The sequence below is a fragment of the Paroedura picta genome, chromosome 4 (assembly GCF_049243985.1).
Source record: "Paroedura picta isolate Pp20150507F chromosome 4, Ppicta_v3.0, whole genome shotgun sequence".
Lineage (NCBI taxonomy): Eukaryota > Metazoa > Chordata > Lepidosauria > Squamata > Gekkonidae > Paroedura > Paroedura picta.
In genome coordinates this window covers 1,912,145-1,926,416 of record NC_135372.1, presented here as the reverse complement: position 1 = coordinate 1,926,416, position 14,272 = coordinate 1,912,145, and the positions used below count along the sequence as shown (strand labels likewise).

Here is a 14,272-nt window from a genome sequence, read left to right as displayed (position 1 = left end):
GCCTGCCCCAGTGCTGTACACACACAAAATTTGAGACCGTTTCAGGTTTGGAGGGATGCAATTCGGAATATTTAAAACTCGTCCAAAGCCGGCCAAATCTCTGAGGTCTCTGAAACATTACGGCCATTAAGGTTAATGGCGCCAATTAAAGTCAATGGGAATTTTCCTGTTTCGCGGGCAGGTGGGGGGGCCTGGACAATCAAGGGCTCAGTTTAGGCCTTATCCCACTGTGCCATCCCTTGGGGAGGGCTTCCTCTTTGCCACCCTGCCATGGAAACTGAATGTGGGGTGCTTTTAATGGGCCAGATCAAATCATCTAGGAAAGGGGATGTTGCAGCAGAGAAAGCAAGAGCAAGGATGCCTTCCAATGTTTTTATTAAAAGTTAATCTCAAGAGAACTACAGGGCTGCCTCAGGCCAAGAAGGTTTTCCAGAAATATGGAACAGGCAGCTGGAAAAGCTGATTTAGTGGAATGACACCCTCCAAAGCAAATGCCCTCACAGAGCCAGGCACCCAGTCTGGCCAGGCAGGTCAGGAGAAGGAATCCCAGTTTTCTCAGCTAAATAAACCTGTCACCAGTCTGATGCCAAGTTCTTGACAACGGTGGAGACACGTTCAAGACACCAGTTTCCCTGGCTGAGTGGAGCCTTAAGCTGGGTGCCAGATCTTCCAATTCACAAAAGGTCCAGAAGCTTGCTTGACTCACAGCGCTGAGCCCACACAGACCATCCACGCCACGTTGGCTTTTCTCAGAGGAAATGTCCCAAAAACGTGATGTCTCTAGGCAAGTGTGTGGTTTCAAGGAATTTCAGGTACTCTGCAAGGAACAAAGGAAGCATCGGAAACTGATTTACGCTCGATTGTAAACCTCCCTGAACCAGCATGCCTGGAGGGGCAGTCCTATAAATCCAAATGTAAATAAAATAACTTGGTAAGTTGCACACAATTTTGTACAATGGCCCTTTGCCAGCTAAAGGAGCTTGTTTTCTGTGGGCGCTTCTTGTTACACGCTCATTCTGTCCGCATGAACTAGAAACCTGGAAATCTGCACACTTGTGACAATGATGTACTTCACTCACAGCATGACCCCCCACCTATTTGAGACTGGCCTGAAACACGCTGCATCGCAGAAGGCAAGGACGGACGTTACTTTAACATGAAAGTAGGCTTGCAAAAGTCTACTTCCTGCTGTTCCTGTATCAGCCAGCCTGGCCAGCCCTCTGCTCCCAACTGGACCTTCTGGTCCAACTGAGTCACACAAGGAGGCAGAATCCATGTCGGGACGCCTCCCTCACACCCACATTCTCAAAAGCTCACAATCTTGCCCAAGCTGGATGGCCCACCCCAGCCCCATCTCAACAGATCTCAAGAGCCAGGTAGAGTCAGCCTTGGGTAGGACCCAGAGGGGAGACCACTGAGGAAGTCCTGGGTCATGACCCAGAGGCAGGCAATCGCAACCTACCCTGGAGCACCCCTTGCCTTGAAAACCCCACAGAATCGCTGTGAGTCCACTGCCACCGGACAGCCCTTCCCACCCCAGCCTCGTTACCTGAGGGAAGAACTTCCTTCGGGCTGCTACTGCACCAGGCGGTAGGTGATGTATCGGCCAGCCGTTTCACTGGGACGGATTATCTTGACCACCTGGGAGAAGGAGGCAAGGAGGGTCTCAACACACCGGGCCTCTGGGCGAGCGGACGGAATGGAAATCTGCCTACGGTGATCAGCCCAGATGGCCAAAATGAATCTTCCACAATCAGAATGTCACGAACCAAAGACAGTCACTACTGAAGGAGGTTACTTGAATAACAACATCCTCGAGACCCAGATTGGGCAGAGTTCAAAAAGAGTATTTATTCAAATAATATCCCAGCAGGCAGTTAGACAACACAGGGAGTTCACGGAACAAACTCTCTGACAGAGACAAAAGGCCCCTGGACTAAAAAGAGGTTTTATACCTGGGGATACGTAAGAGGGGGCCTGGGTACACTTTAGGCAAGAAGCCGAGCACAGTTCTCATGAGAAAGCTCCTGGGGTGCTCTTTGATCAGGGAGGTGTGAAACAGGGATGGATGTTGAGACTTCACAGAGGGCACAAGGACAAATGGTGATAAGCCATCTCTTCTGTGTGGGAGTGCTTTGAAATGCAGAACGGGAGGAGGAAGGGGAGAGATCCGGGGAAAGGCACAGACCGGGAGAGCCCAGGAGAGCACTGTAACTCCAGCATGTTCTTGTGAAGCAAACAGAGCTCAACTTTAATTCTGCCCAAGGGCAGGGAAGTCAGGAACTGAGGAATTGGGGCCACATTTTGGCATCTCTGCTGCCATTTAAAACCAGGAGGGGAAGGCACATAATCAAGGAGCTAGTTCTCATGAAGAGATAAAAAACAGCCTGAAAGCATTTGGGCAAAATCTGGTAAAAATGCCCACATCTCCTGCTGCAGGCAAACATTTATGAAACTCAAACCACAGAAGGTGCTTTATGAATATTAGAGTGTTTCCAGCCTTGTTTGGGGAAACGAAGCCCATTCAGCCAAAGGCCCCCAATGACAAGAAGCCATGGGGGACAACACAAGACCCAGCAACGGGTGTGTTGATCCAGCTTTGAATCCCCCGTCTCCCATGGAAGCTTGCAGGGTGACCTAGGCCAGTTACACTTTCTCCACCTAACCTACCTCACAGGGCTGCTGCAAGGATAAAACAGAATGTTGAAGACATAAGCAGCTACCTGGACCACCCAATCCCTTACCTGGCCTCGCTTGATTCCGAAGTACCTGGCCACAGGGTCCCCGGCCTGGATCCGAGGAAGCTGGTTCTCCCTCAGCTTACTGGGAAAAGTCAAGGAAAAGACGGATCCTTTTTGGTTCTGCCCCCAAAGCAGGGGTGGCCAAATGGTGGCTCTCCAGACTGACCACTTCTGGTTTCCCCTCTTTTCAATCATCCTGCATTTTAGAGCGATGGAGAATGAACTTTGTACAGACTACAGATGTGCTACAGTGACCATGACACAGACTAAGAGATTTGCAAAGTGCCTGGCAGCTTGCCAGGACTCCCTGCAAGACATGGAAAATGCTGCAGCAAGTAAAATGGGATTCTGGTGGAAAATTGGGATCTCTCCCCACAATGGGTAAAAATGAAACTGGACTCCCTAGTGGTGGGCGTATCAAAATGCCTGATTTTTAAACGGAGGCAGGATAGCCATCTGATGGGGAGGCTGATTCTGTGAAAATTCAAGGGGGTGGCAAGTGACAGGGAATGAGCGATAGGGTTGTGAGAGTCCTGCATGATGCAGGGGGTTGGACTAGATGACCCATGAGGTCCCTTCCAACTCTAGGATTCTAAATTCTGTCTCAACCTCTGGAAGAAGTTCCTGACAATAAGAGTGGTTTCTCAGTGGAACAGGCTTCCTCGGGAGGTGGTGGGTTCTCCATCTTTGGAGATTTTTAAGCACAGGCTGGAGAGCCATCCGACAGAGAGGCTGATTCTGTGAAGGCTCAAGGGGGTGGCAGGTGACAGTGGATGAGCAATTGGGGTGTGAGTGTCCTGTGGTGTGAGTGGGGTGTGAGCAAATGCTGGCAGGGGCTCATGGGAAATGTAGTCCATGAACATCTGGAGGACCACAGGTTGACTACCCCTGGGGGGTTCAACTAGATGACCCAGGAGGTCCCTTCTAATTCTATGATTCTTTGTCCCTGGATGAGTGCCGCTTTAAAGGTCTAGTGGAACTTGGGCCCAGATCTCCACTGGCAACTCATCCCACCAGGCTGAAACGGCCCTGGCTCTATTCGAGGGCCAGCTGGATCTCCTGGATCCAGGGGTCTCCACCAGGTTGGTTTTTGCTGAACATCATGCTCTTTGGGGAACCTCCTGGGAGAGGCGGCCCAACAGATGCACAGGGCAGTAGTTGGTGGGCTCCGTGGAGCCGGTTTCTTCAACGGCAGAGCCCTTCAGACTCCCCGGGACGGTGAATGACTGCTATCTCCCGAAGATGGCCAAGGGACCTCCAGCTCATTTTAAACAATGTTGGGATCCCAGAGGTTGTTCGCTTGCCCTCTGCATGTGACCCTTCTGTGTAGGGGCGGGAATGGACATGAGCCCACTGGCAATGCCGCTGCCGGCTCACATCTCTGGATGAAGGGTGCAACATACAGATGCTGGAATCGTAGTGCCGCCTCTGCTGACTGATGGCCACTCTCCAGGACAATTCTGTTCCCTCAGACCCTTTGGCCATAGAGGCCAGAGACTGATCCCTCTGGCATTCTAACACCATGCTCTATCCCTGTGTTCTGCCTACAAACAGAGGACCATTTTTGCTCGTGATGCAGCCTAATGCAGGATCAGAGTACTGGTCCACAGTAAAAACCAGGGATGTTTCATTGGTGGGATTTTACTATTTGAATGTAAATGGATTTCCAACAAGATCTCGTAAAGTGCTGTTAGCAACTGAACAGGACAATCCTTTTATGCGCTCCCAATCACCCACCAATCCTTTGCCACGGTAGCAGGCCCGCCCTCCCAGAACAGGCCAGGCCAACAGAGAAGTTTTCAGAACAAGGATACTATCGGGCGAGAAGTTCGGTCACTTCTTCCTTGGTCATGACCACGTGCTCAGGAACCAGCTGTGAAGCCAAAGAAAATATTAACTCAGAAGAGAACACGCAGGCTCCTACTTAGCTGCTTCCTCAGTCTACTGTGGGGAGTGAAAAATCACTCCTAGGGGACTAGTTTGGGAAGTGTTTGTAAACTGGGAGAGAATCCCACCCCACCACAGTCTGCTAGTGTCAAAAACAGGCAGTCCAGTAACTTTGGGGATCTTGTGCCAGGGAGCTGGTACAACCTCACCTCTCCCACGTATTCCCACGTATATATGTTTGTGTGTGTGTGTGTGTGTGTGTGTATATTACAAAGCTAAATTTATTAAAATCTGTACACTTTCCATTTTCAATTTGTTTAAGTATCTGGTCTTTCACACGCATATTCTTTCACACGCTGCCTTGCACACTAATCCTTAAAGAGGAAAGGCACAATAAAAGTATTTTAAGAACAATATGGATGAACACATCACGTCTTGAAACTGAATCCCCAGCCCTTTCTTAGACCGGCCAAGTTAAAACTGGCTTTGTTATGCAAGTGAACAGCCAGCAGCATGACACCTGGAATCTTGACGTCATGTACCTGTGGAACTGGTGAATGTAAACGGCCTGTAATTTCCATTTCAGCAATGACCCACGAGGGAACTCCCTGGCATGCCACTGATGCTCAAGGGTCCACTGAAAGTGTCAAGCAAAAGTCCTATGGCCTGACGGTGGGTGGTTTGCTGACCTTCCATAGTGGGTGAAAGAGCCACTGGCCTGATTGTGCCTGGCTCTTCCGATGTTCTTATACATATGAAGGACGCGGCTGGATCAGACCAGCAATCTGTCTTGTCCAGCATCCTCACACAGGGGCCAACTAGTTCTTCTAGACAGGGGGTGGCCAAACTGGCTGGTGCTGGCAGGGGCTCATGGGAACTGTAATCCATAGACATCTGTAGAGCCACAGTTGGGCTACTCCTGCTCTAGACAGCCAACAGCAGGGCAGAGAGGCCAAGGTTTTCCCCCGGCTCTGGGATTCAGAGGTTCTGTGCTCCTGAATATGGAGATTCCCATCAGTCATCATAGCTAACAGCCATGGGTAGACTTAACCTTCATGAATCCATCTCATCCCCTTTTAAAGTTGTTTATTCCTGTGGCCATCACTACATCCTCTGCCCCATGTTAATCACTTTCTGCGTAAAGTGAACCTACTGCCCACGAACCCCATTGGGTGCCCTCTGTCAGTCAGATCTTTATTACGATCATAGACCAGTATAAGACGACTTCCAGTATTTTGAGGGAGGCAGAAACATCTCTTTGTCAGCTCTCTCCACCCCCTGCATGTCCACGCCATGAAGGTCTTCAACGAGGCTTACAAGATCTGCTGCTCAGCTGAGATGGCAAGCGGGACAAACTCTGTCCCTTCCCAAAGCTGCTACTTAAATTGTTCAGCTTGCTCTGGAGCGATTTTGTTTCTCAGCACCCCTCACCTCGTGTTCTGTGATGTTGATCAGGAGCTCCTGTTGAAGGAACTGCTCCAGGATGTACTTGGGAGCCATGTCCACCAGAGACTGCAAAGAGAAGAAAGCGGGCAGCTGGTCAGTCACGCTTACGTGGAAGAAAAGAGTTAAGTGGTGAGGGATCCTCTTTACTGAACAATGTTATTTCATCCAAGAATGTTAATAAAAGTTATGGCATTTTCTTCTGTTTACCTCAAGCCTCAGCTTTCAGGAAACACCCAGCATTATTAGGAAGGGGACTGAAAACAGATCAGCCAATATCAGAATGGAAGAGGCAACCTTGTTTGGTCACTGCACCTCTAAAGAAGATAGTAGAGCCCTGGGAAATATGTAGAAAAGGGAAATGAAACATATTAAGGGGATGGAACACCTTCCCTATGAGGACAGGCTAAAGATGTTAGGGCTCTTGAGCTTGGAGAAATGACGACAGAGGGATGATAAGATTTACAAAATCATGCGTGGGACAGAGGCACTCCTGAGAACTTGGGAGGCGCTCAGTGAAATTAATGAGCTGTAGGCTCTGAACAGATTAAAGGGAAGTACTTTGTCACCCAAAGGGTCAGGCACGTGTAGAATTCACTGGTCACAACCCTAGGAGGGCTGTCAGAGTTGAAGACAATCTCACTCAGGGAGACACATTTTGGATGCGAATACTCTTTCCCACATTCTGTTTGTTTAATCGGGGATAGTGTGAAAGCGGGAGACAGTTTGTCTGGGCAACACGCAGGTGTCGAGGAACTATCATGATTTTTATGAACTAGCGGGACTGTTATGCACAACGATCCAGGACACCATATTTTTCACTGCAAAGAGCCCTCTGAAGTGCAGAGAGCTGGGAAATGCCGAATGCAGCAAGAAGGGTGGGGCCACCCAAGGAGTACAACTCAAGCCCAGGAGAAAATAACCAAACTGACATAAGCCAGGTGTGGCACATGACATCAATGCCACAGGGGATGATGCTGGCTACAAGCACAGACAGCTTCACGAGGGGGTTGGATAAACATCTGGAGCAGAGGCCCATCCGTGACTCTTAGCCCCAAAGTCTAGATGGAACACTCTGCCAGGAAAGTGATGCTCTGTCTTCTTGGTGCTGGGGGGGGCAACAGTGGGGGGCTTCCGGAGTTCTGGCCCTGCTGGTGGAACTCATGGTGACCCCTGGGCTTTGGCCATGGTGTGACACAGAATGCTGGCCTGATGTTTTCTCTTATGTGCTTAAGACCTCTCTGTAAGGCGGAAGTGGGGAAGAGGCTACATAGCACATGGCTTCTTTCTTAAGTGGCATGCAATGCCCCAGTTTTCACACCAACTCCTTCGACCTGCCCGCAGCCGGTACCTGCTTGGCTGAAGGAGTCATGCCCTGCTGCACGACAATGAGAGCCCGGGTGATGTTCTCTTCCTGCATGCGCTGGCAGTACATCTTGATCGTCTTAATTCCCACTTTCGGCTCCTCTAAAGCAGGGGAAACAAACAAAGACGGCTGGTGTTGAGCAAGAGAGAACGCTGACAGAGATGCCCACAAGAACCACCAGCAAGCTCACGCCTTCACAACGGCTTCTAATGCCCATTTATGCCCATGTTTTGAAAAGACTACATTATATTTCTGTGCTGACTGCACACATCTTAGGGACATGAATAAGCTCAGGAACGTGTAGATAAATTCAAGTTCTCTATCCTTTTGTTTTGTCTTTATATAGCAGCTAGTAGGCTTGTGAGGTTCGGTGGCCCTTCAAGCCGAAACACATAAGCCTAGCAGCTAATCCTCATAGAATCATAGAGTTGGAAGGGGCCATACAGGCCATCTAGTCCAACCACCTGCTCAACGCAGGATCAGCCCTAAGCATCCTAAAGCATCCAAGAAAAGTGTGCATCCAGCCTTTGCTTGAAGACTGCCAGTGAGGGGGAGCTCACCACCTCCTTAGGCAGCCTATTCCACTGCTGAACTACTCTGACTGTGAAAATTTTTTTCCTGATATCTAGCCTATATTGTTGTACTCGAAGTTTAAACCCATTACTGCATGTCCTCTCCTCTGCAGCCAACGGAAACAGCATCCTGCCCTCCTCCAAGTGACAACCTTTCAAATACTTAAAGAGGGCTATCATGTCTCCTCTCAACCTCTTTTTCTCCAGGCTGAACATTCCCAAGTCCCTCAACCTATCTTCATAGGGCTTGGTCCCTTGGCCCCAGATCATCTTCGTCACTCTCCTCTGTACCCTTTCAATTTTATCTACGTCCTTCTTGAAGTGAGGCCTCCAGAACTGCACACAGTACTCCAGGTGTGGTCTGACCAGTGCCGTATACAATGGGACTATGACATCTTGTGATTTTGATGTGATGCCCCTGTTGATACAGCCCAAAATGGCATTCGCCTTTTTTACCGCTGCATCACACTGCCTGCTCATGTTTAGTTTACAATCCACAAGTACCCCAAAGTCTCGTTCACACACAGTGTTACCTAGAAGCTTATCCCCCATCCAGTAGGCATGCTTTTCATTTTTCTAACCCAGATGCAGAACTTTACACTTATCTTTATTAAATTGCATCTTGTTCTCATTTGCCCATTTTTCCATTGTGTTCAGATCTCGTTGAACTCTGTCTCTATCCTCCGGAGTATTTGCCAGTCCTCCCAATTTGGTGTCATCTGCAAACTTGATGAGTAGTCCCTCCACCCCCTCATCTAGATCGTTAATAAATATGTTAAAAAGTACCAGGCCGAGCACCGAGCCCTGAGGTACCCCGCTACTCACCTCTCTCCAGTCTGATGAAACACCATTGACAACAACTCTTTGAGTGCGGTTCTCTAACCAAGTCCCTATCCACTTAACTATCTGAAAATCCAGATTGCAGTCCTTCAACTTATCCATCAGAACATCATGGGGAACCTTGTCAAAAGCTTTACTAAAATCCAAGTAAATGACATCAACCGAATTTCCCCGATCCAGCAAACCTGTTACTTGGTCAAAAAAAGAAACCAGGTTGGTCTGACAGGACCTGTTGGAGACAAATCCATGCTGACATCCTTGGATCACCAAATTGTCCTCCAGATGTTTGCAGATCGCTCCCTTTAATATCTGCTCCATTATCTTCCCCAGAACAGAGGTCAGACTCACTGGTCTGTAGTTTCCCGGGTCATCCTTCCTCCCTTTTTTGAAGATTGGAATAACATTTGCTCTCTTCCAGTCCTCCGGGACATCTCCAGTCCTTAAAGAGGTTCCGAAGATGATGGACAAGGGCTGTGCAAGTTCTCTGGAAAGTTCTTTTGAGTATTCTCAGGTGCATTTCATCCGGACCAGGGGATTTGAACTCAACCAGTGCAGCTAAATGCCTCTCGACAACCTCTCTATCCATATTAACCTGCCACCCAGACACTATCTCTTGGCTACTGCCATCTCTAAATGTGCCTAAACCCTTTGACCTGTGGGAAAAAACAGTTATAAAATAGGCACTACGCCTTTCTGCTTTCTCTGCATCCTCCGTTAGAGTTTGTCCATCTGCACCCAACAGTGGGCCTATTGCCTCCTTTACTTTACGTTTGCTCCTCACATAACTGAAAAATCTTTTCTTGTTACAATGGGCTTCCCTGGCCAGTCTTAGCTCACTCTCAGCTTTGGCCTTTCTGATGATTGATCTACAGTGCCTAGTAACCTGTAGGTACTCTTCTTTAGAGCTCTGTCCTTCCCTCCATTTCCTGATCATTTTCCTTTTCTTTCTTAGTTCCTCTTGAAGTTCTCTGTTCATCCAAATAGGCTTCTTAAAGCTCCTGCAGTGTTTTCGCCTTTCTGGGATATTCATTGATTGAGCATGCAATAGCTCTTGTTTGAGTAGCGCCCACCCTTCACATGCTCCCTTCCCTTCCAGCATTCTCGTCCATGGTATGACACTCATCATGTCTCTGAGTTTATTAAAGTTTGCCCTACTAAAATCCAACATCCACATCCGGCTACAAGCTTCCTTGGCTCCCCATCTCAAAAGGAATTCTATGAGGGCATGGTCACTTCCCCCTAGGGTCTCCACCTCCTTCACCTCATCCACCAACTCTTGCCTGTTGGTCAGTATCATTGTGAAGGTCTGACCAAAAGTAGGCAGATAATGTTCCTAATTCCTAATTACTGGGCGGGTAACTGCAGTGTCCTCAGTGCCCCCTCTCCGAAACACAGGAAAAGCAAAATCAGAATTATGCAAATCTGCTTAAAATGAATTAGAATTAAAACAAATCTGCTGATCCTAAAGTGGATAACAGAAATTGACCCCAGAAATGATGGCCCTGGCCACCAAAATAACCCTCAAGAACAAATATAAGGGCACAAGGAGAGGATAAAAGAGAGAACACAAATTGCAGATATCAAAGAAACAAAACTATATTAAGAAGCATAGTAGTTTTTCAGTACTAGATAGAGGCGCACAATACTCTGAGGTTGCAAAATGCCAATCCACAAGCCAATTCAGTAGAGAGGAAGACAACTTGACCAAATCAGCAGTCGGGCCCAATGGAAAACCGCAGTTCCAAAATGCCACACAGGCCTCACCTGGGAAGAACACGAACATCTGATCTGTGGGGTCATCGTTGTGGGCCACCAGCACAGTGAGGTCCGTCCGCCGTGGCCTCCCCTCGCTGGGCTTATCTCCAAACTGAGCTTTGAATTCATCCAGGGTCTGGTCCAACTCGTCCTGTGTCACCAAGTAGCCTCTATCATGACAAAGCTAGACAATTCAAAAATATACATTATTTGCTTACACACACACACACAAAGAGGTCTCAAAACAGCTTACAACTGCCTTCCCTTCCTCTCCCTACAACAGACACCCTGTGAGGTAGATGGAGCTGAGAGAGATCTGAGAGAACTGTGGCAACCCAAGGTCACCCAGCTGGCTGCAAGTGGAGGAGTGGGGAATCAAACCTGGCTCTCATGATTAGAGACCACTACACCAAGTTGGCTTCCTGTGTTAAATTGTAAGCTACTGCTCTAGAGAGGCAAAATACATTCCCTAAATAATAAATATTCTACCACAAACTGGAATACCTTCCTCCATTCCTTCTTCTGCTTGAGTTCTACCTTCCCTCCTGCCCCCCCACATGATCAAAGCCAAGTCCCCAATTTTACACACCATTTATATATACTCGAATGTTCTTCCTTCTATTATTTACATCCTCTGTGTCCTGCCCATTCTCAAGAAAACGAAAAAGGGGCTAGGGTAATAAAAAGCAAGCAAGCAAACAAACAAAAAACACACCCCAAAACCTAACCGACCAGTGGTCAGGACACAAAAGGTTAGGTGTCCAGAACATATAAATATTCAATTTATTTGATTTCTATACTGCCCTTCCACGTGGCTCAGGGCGGTTTACATACAACATAAGGGATACATGGAACGAATTAATATATAACATAAACTAATGCAACAACATCAATATTCTAAATAACCCAATTTCAGTGATCTTAAACAATATAATAGGAACGGAACTTAGCTTAAGGCCCTTAAAGAGGACAGACTAGTTCAGGACATGGAGGGGATGTCTGAGGGGGCAAACGCTGGCAGGGGGTCATGGGAATTGTAGTCCATGGGCATCTGGGGGACCACAGATAGACTACCCCTGTGAGGGGGGACCTAGGGTCAGTCTCAGGCAAATGCCTTGTGGAGGAGCTCCCTTTTGCAGGCCCTGCAAATTAGGCTAACATTTATTGTGCACAACTTTTAAAGTCAAAAATAAAGGTAAAAAACAGACAAACCACGGAATTCCCCACATGCATAAGCGCCATACAATGGGGGGGGGCAAAGTGTGGCGCGCCCGGGAACCCTCCCCCTCCCCCTCCCCCTCCCCCTCCCCCACCTGCATGATGGTCTTCCGGATCTTCCACAGCCGGTAGGTCTCCTCCTCGTCGTCCATCGCCGCCGCGCGCAGGTAGGCAACAGGGCCAGTGCGCAGGCGCCACACGCTCACCGGGTTCCCTCACACAAGACGCATGCGCAGAACCGCGGGCCGGAACCCACGTGAATCTGCGAAAAACGCCCCTGTTGGAGAGCCGCCCGCGATACGCGAACGGACGACGTGATTCTTGCGCAGGCGCTGTGCAAGGCTGCGCGTCCCTCCTGCGCACGCGTCGCTTCCTTAACCAGCCCGCGATGCCGGATGGGAGATGTAGTACTTGAGCGGGGAGTGTGGGAGAGTGGGGGGGGGGGTAGTCGTCGTTTCTGCGCCTTTGGTGTCTGTTGTTTTCCACAGTAAAATTAAACGCCGCTTTTCAATGATGGGTTAGATCCAGATAGAAATTAAATAACAATATGTTTTCTACTCACAAAAAGGTGTAATTTCCTCCAGTTTCCTCCAGTTTCCTTTGAGCGAGACTTCACTTGTTTCTGTTGTTTAAGAAAAATCTATAAATGAATATATCTGTATGTATGTATTTCTCATACGTATAACTGCTTGAGGAACTAAAGAGCCTGTTGATGCGGGTGAAGGAGGAGAGTGCAAAAGTTGGCTTGAAACTCAACATCAAGAAAACAAAGATCATGGCATCCGGCCCTCTCAATTCCTGGCAAATAGATGGGGAAGAAATGGGGGTAGTGACAGATTTTATTTTCCTGGGCTCCAAGATCACTGCAGCAAAGAAATTAAAAGACGCTTGCTCCTGGGGAGGAAAGCTATGGCAAATCTAGACAGCATCCTAAAAAGCAGAGACATCACCCTGCCAACGAAAGTGCGTTTAGTCAAGGCTATGGTATTCCCCGTTGCAGTGTATGGCTGTGAAAGTTGGACCATAAGGAAGGCCGAGCGTCAAAGATTTGAGGCTTTTGAACTCTGGTGCTGGAGAAGACTCTTGCAAGTCCCTTGGACTGCAAGGCGAACAAACCGGTCACTCCTAGAGGAGATCAGCCCTGACTGCTCCTTAGAAGGCCAGATCCTGAAGATGAAACTCAAATACTTTGGCCACCTCATGAGAAGGAAGGACTCCCTGGAGAAGAGCCTAATGCTGGGAGTGATCGAGGGCAAAAGAAGAAGGGGACGACAGAGAATGAGGTGGATGGATGGAGTCCCTGAAGCAGTCGGTGCAAACTTAAATGGACTCCGGGGAATGGTAGAGGACAGGAAGGCCTGGAGGATCATTGTCCATGGGGTCGCGATGGGTCGGACACGACTTCGCACATAACAACAACAAATAACTGCTTGTCCTTGTAAGCCCATTCCTTGTATTTGCCTTGATACCCGCCCTGAGCCAACCGGGAAGGGCAGGCTACAAAAACCCCAACATTTGCTCGGCTGGAAAGGATTGTCCTATTTCCCTTCTGCCCCACAAGGGATTTGGGAATTGCAGTGAGTGCTGGAGACAGATCCCAACAACGGCTAGTTCATCATTCAAGAAACTCAGCAGAGCAATTCAGCATTTCCTTTAAAAGAGTGTCATCCCTCACACGAAACAGGCACAGCCTCTTTGCACAATGGAACAGAAGAATGGCCATCAAACCATGGCATTTAACACCCCGTCCTTAGCAGGTGGTTTGCTTTGATTTTTAACTAGTATGGAAACCTGTTTTGAAAACAGGCCGTTGAAAGGCAGAGGGGGGGCAGACGAGGGGGGCCAGCCAGTGAGGGGGGCTGCTCAAACCAGCAAAATGGAGTTTGTCCCCCCATCTCCTGGAGGCCAGGAAATGCAGCAGCTGTGGGAGAGCTCAGCCTTCATCTGGCTCTTCCTCCTAATAGCAAGTGCTGGGAAGTGAATGGGTGGGGGGCTCTGATTGGCCCTCAGTGGAGGAGTGCCGTCACCCCATTGAGGGCATGTCCCCCAGTGAGGGTCAATCAGTGGCTAAGTACGTCATCAGAAAGACCACAAAGTTTGTATAGGTTATGATGACGATGATGAAAATGACAGTATTTATTCTGAAGTGTGTTAACTACCTTGAGGCTCACTGGATTGAAAGGGGTTTTTTTAATGAACCTTCAAAATAAAAGCAACAGACTTTGTTTTATTTTCATGAGCTTCACTCTTCTCATTTTCTGAACTTTTGTGCTGCTCAGTTAGATAGACTAAATAGTCCTCTCACTGAAGGGTCTTCTGTAGTGGAGGATAAACTTTCTGCCCCCCTCTGAACCTATTCTTCTCTGAAATGTTTTTTCCTGATGGAGAAATGCCCCTCAAAAATAATATGGGGGGCAAATCAAAGGTTTCACTCACTCAAAGGAAATTGG

The 14,272-nt window shown here is 48.4% G+C and overlaps 1 protein-coding gene across 1 annotated transcript; it reads right to left on the bottom strand.

Moving 5' to 3' along the window:
- Positions 1-358: 358 nt before the first annotated feature.
- On the bottom strand, positions 359-12,151 carry POLR2E (RNA polymerase II, I and III subunit E). The gene is made up of 8 exons (XM_077331462.1): positions 11,918-12,151; positions 10,614-10,788; positions 7,423-7,538; positions 6,060-6,140; positions 4,556-4,614; positions 2,745-2,823; positions 1,550-1,641; positions 359-817 (listed from the first exon to the last, which is right to left on the bottom strand). The coding sequence occupies exons 1-7, from the start codon at positions 11,972-11,974 to the stop codon at positions 1,576-1,578; spliced, it is 633 nt and encodes a 210-aa protein (XP_077187577.1). The 5' UTR covers positions 11,975-12,151; the 3' UTR covers positions 359-817; positions 1,550-1,575.
- Between the last annotated feature and the right edge of the window lie 2,121 nt (positions 12,152-14,272).

Coding starts and splice junctions, on each gene's coding strand:
- POLR2E (XM_077331462.1), bottom strand. CDS start 11,974: ATGGACGACGAGGAGGAGACCTACCGGCTGTGGAAGATCCGGAAGACC. Junction 7,539..10,613: donor GATGTTCGTGTTCTTCCCAG/GTGAGGCCTGTG, acceptor CCCCTGCTTTAG/AGGAGCCGAAAGTGGGAATT. Junction 4,615..6,059: donor TCAACATCACAGAACACGAG/GTGAGGGGTGCT, acceptor TTGGCTTCACAG/CTGGTTCCTGAGCACGTGGT.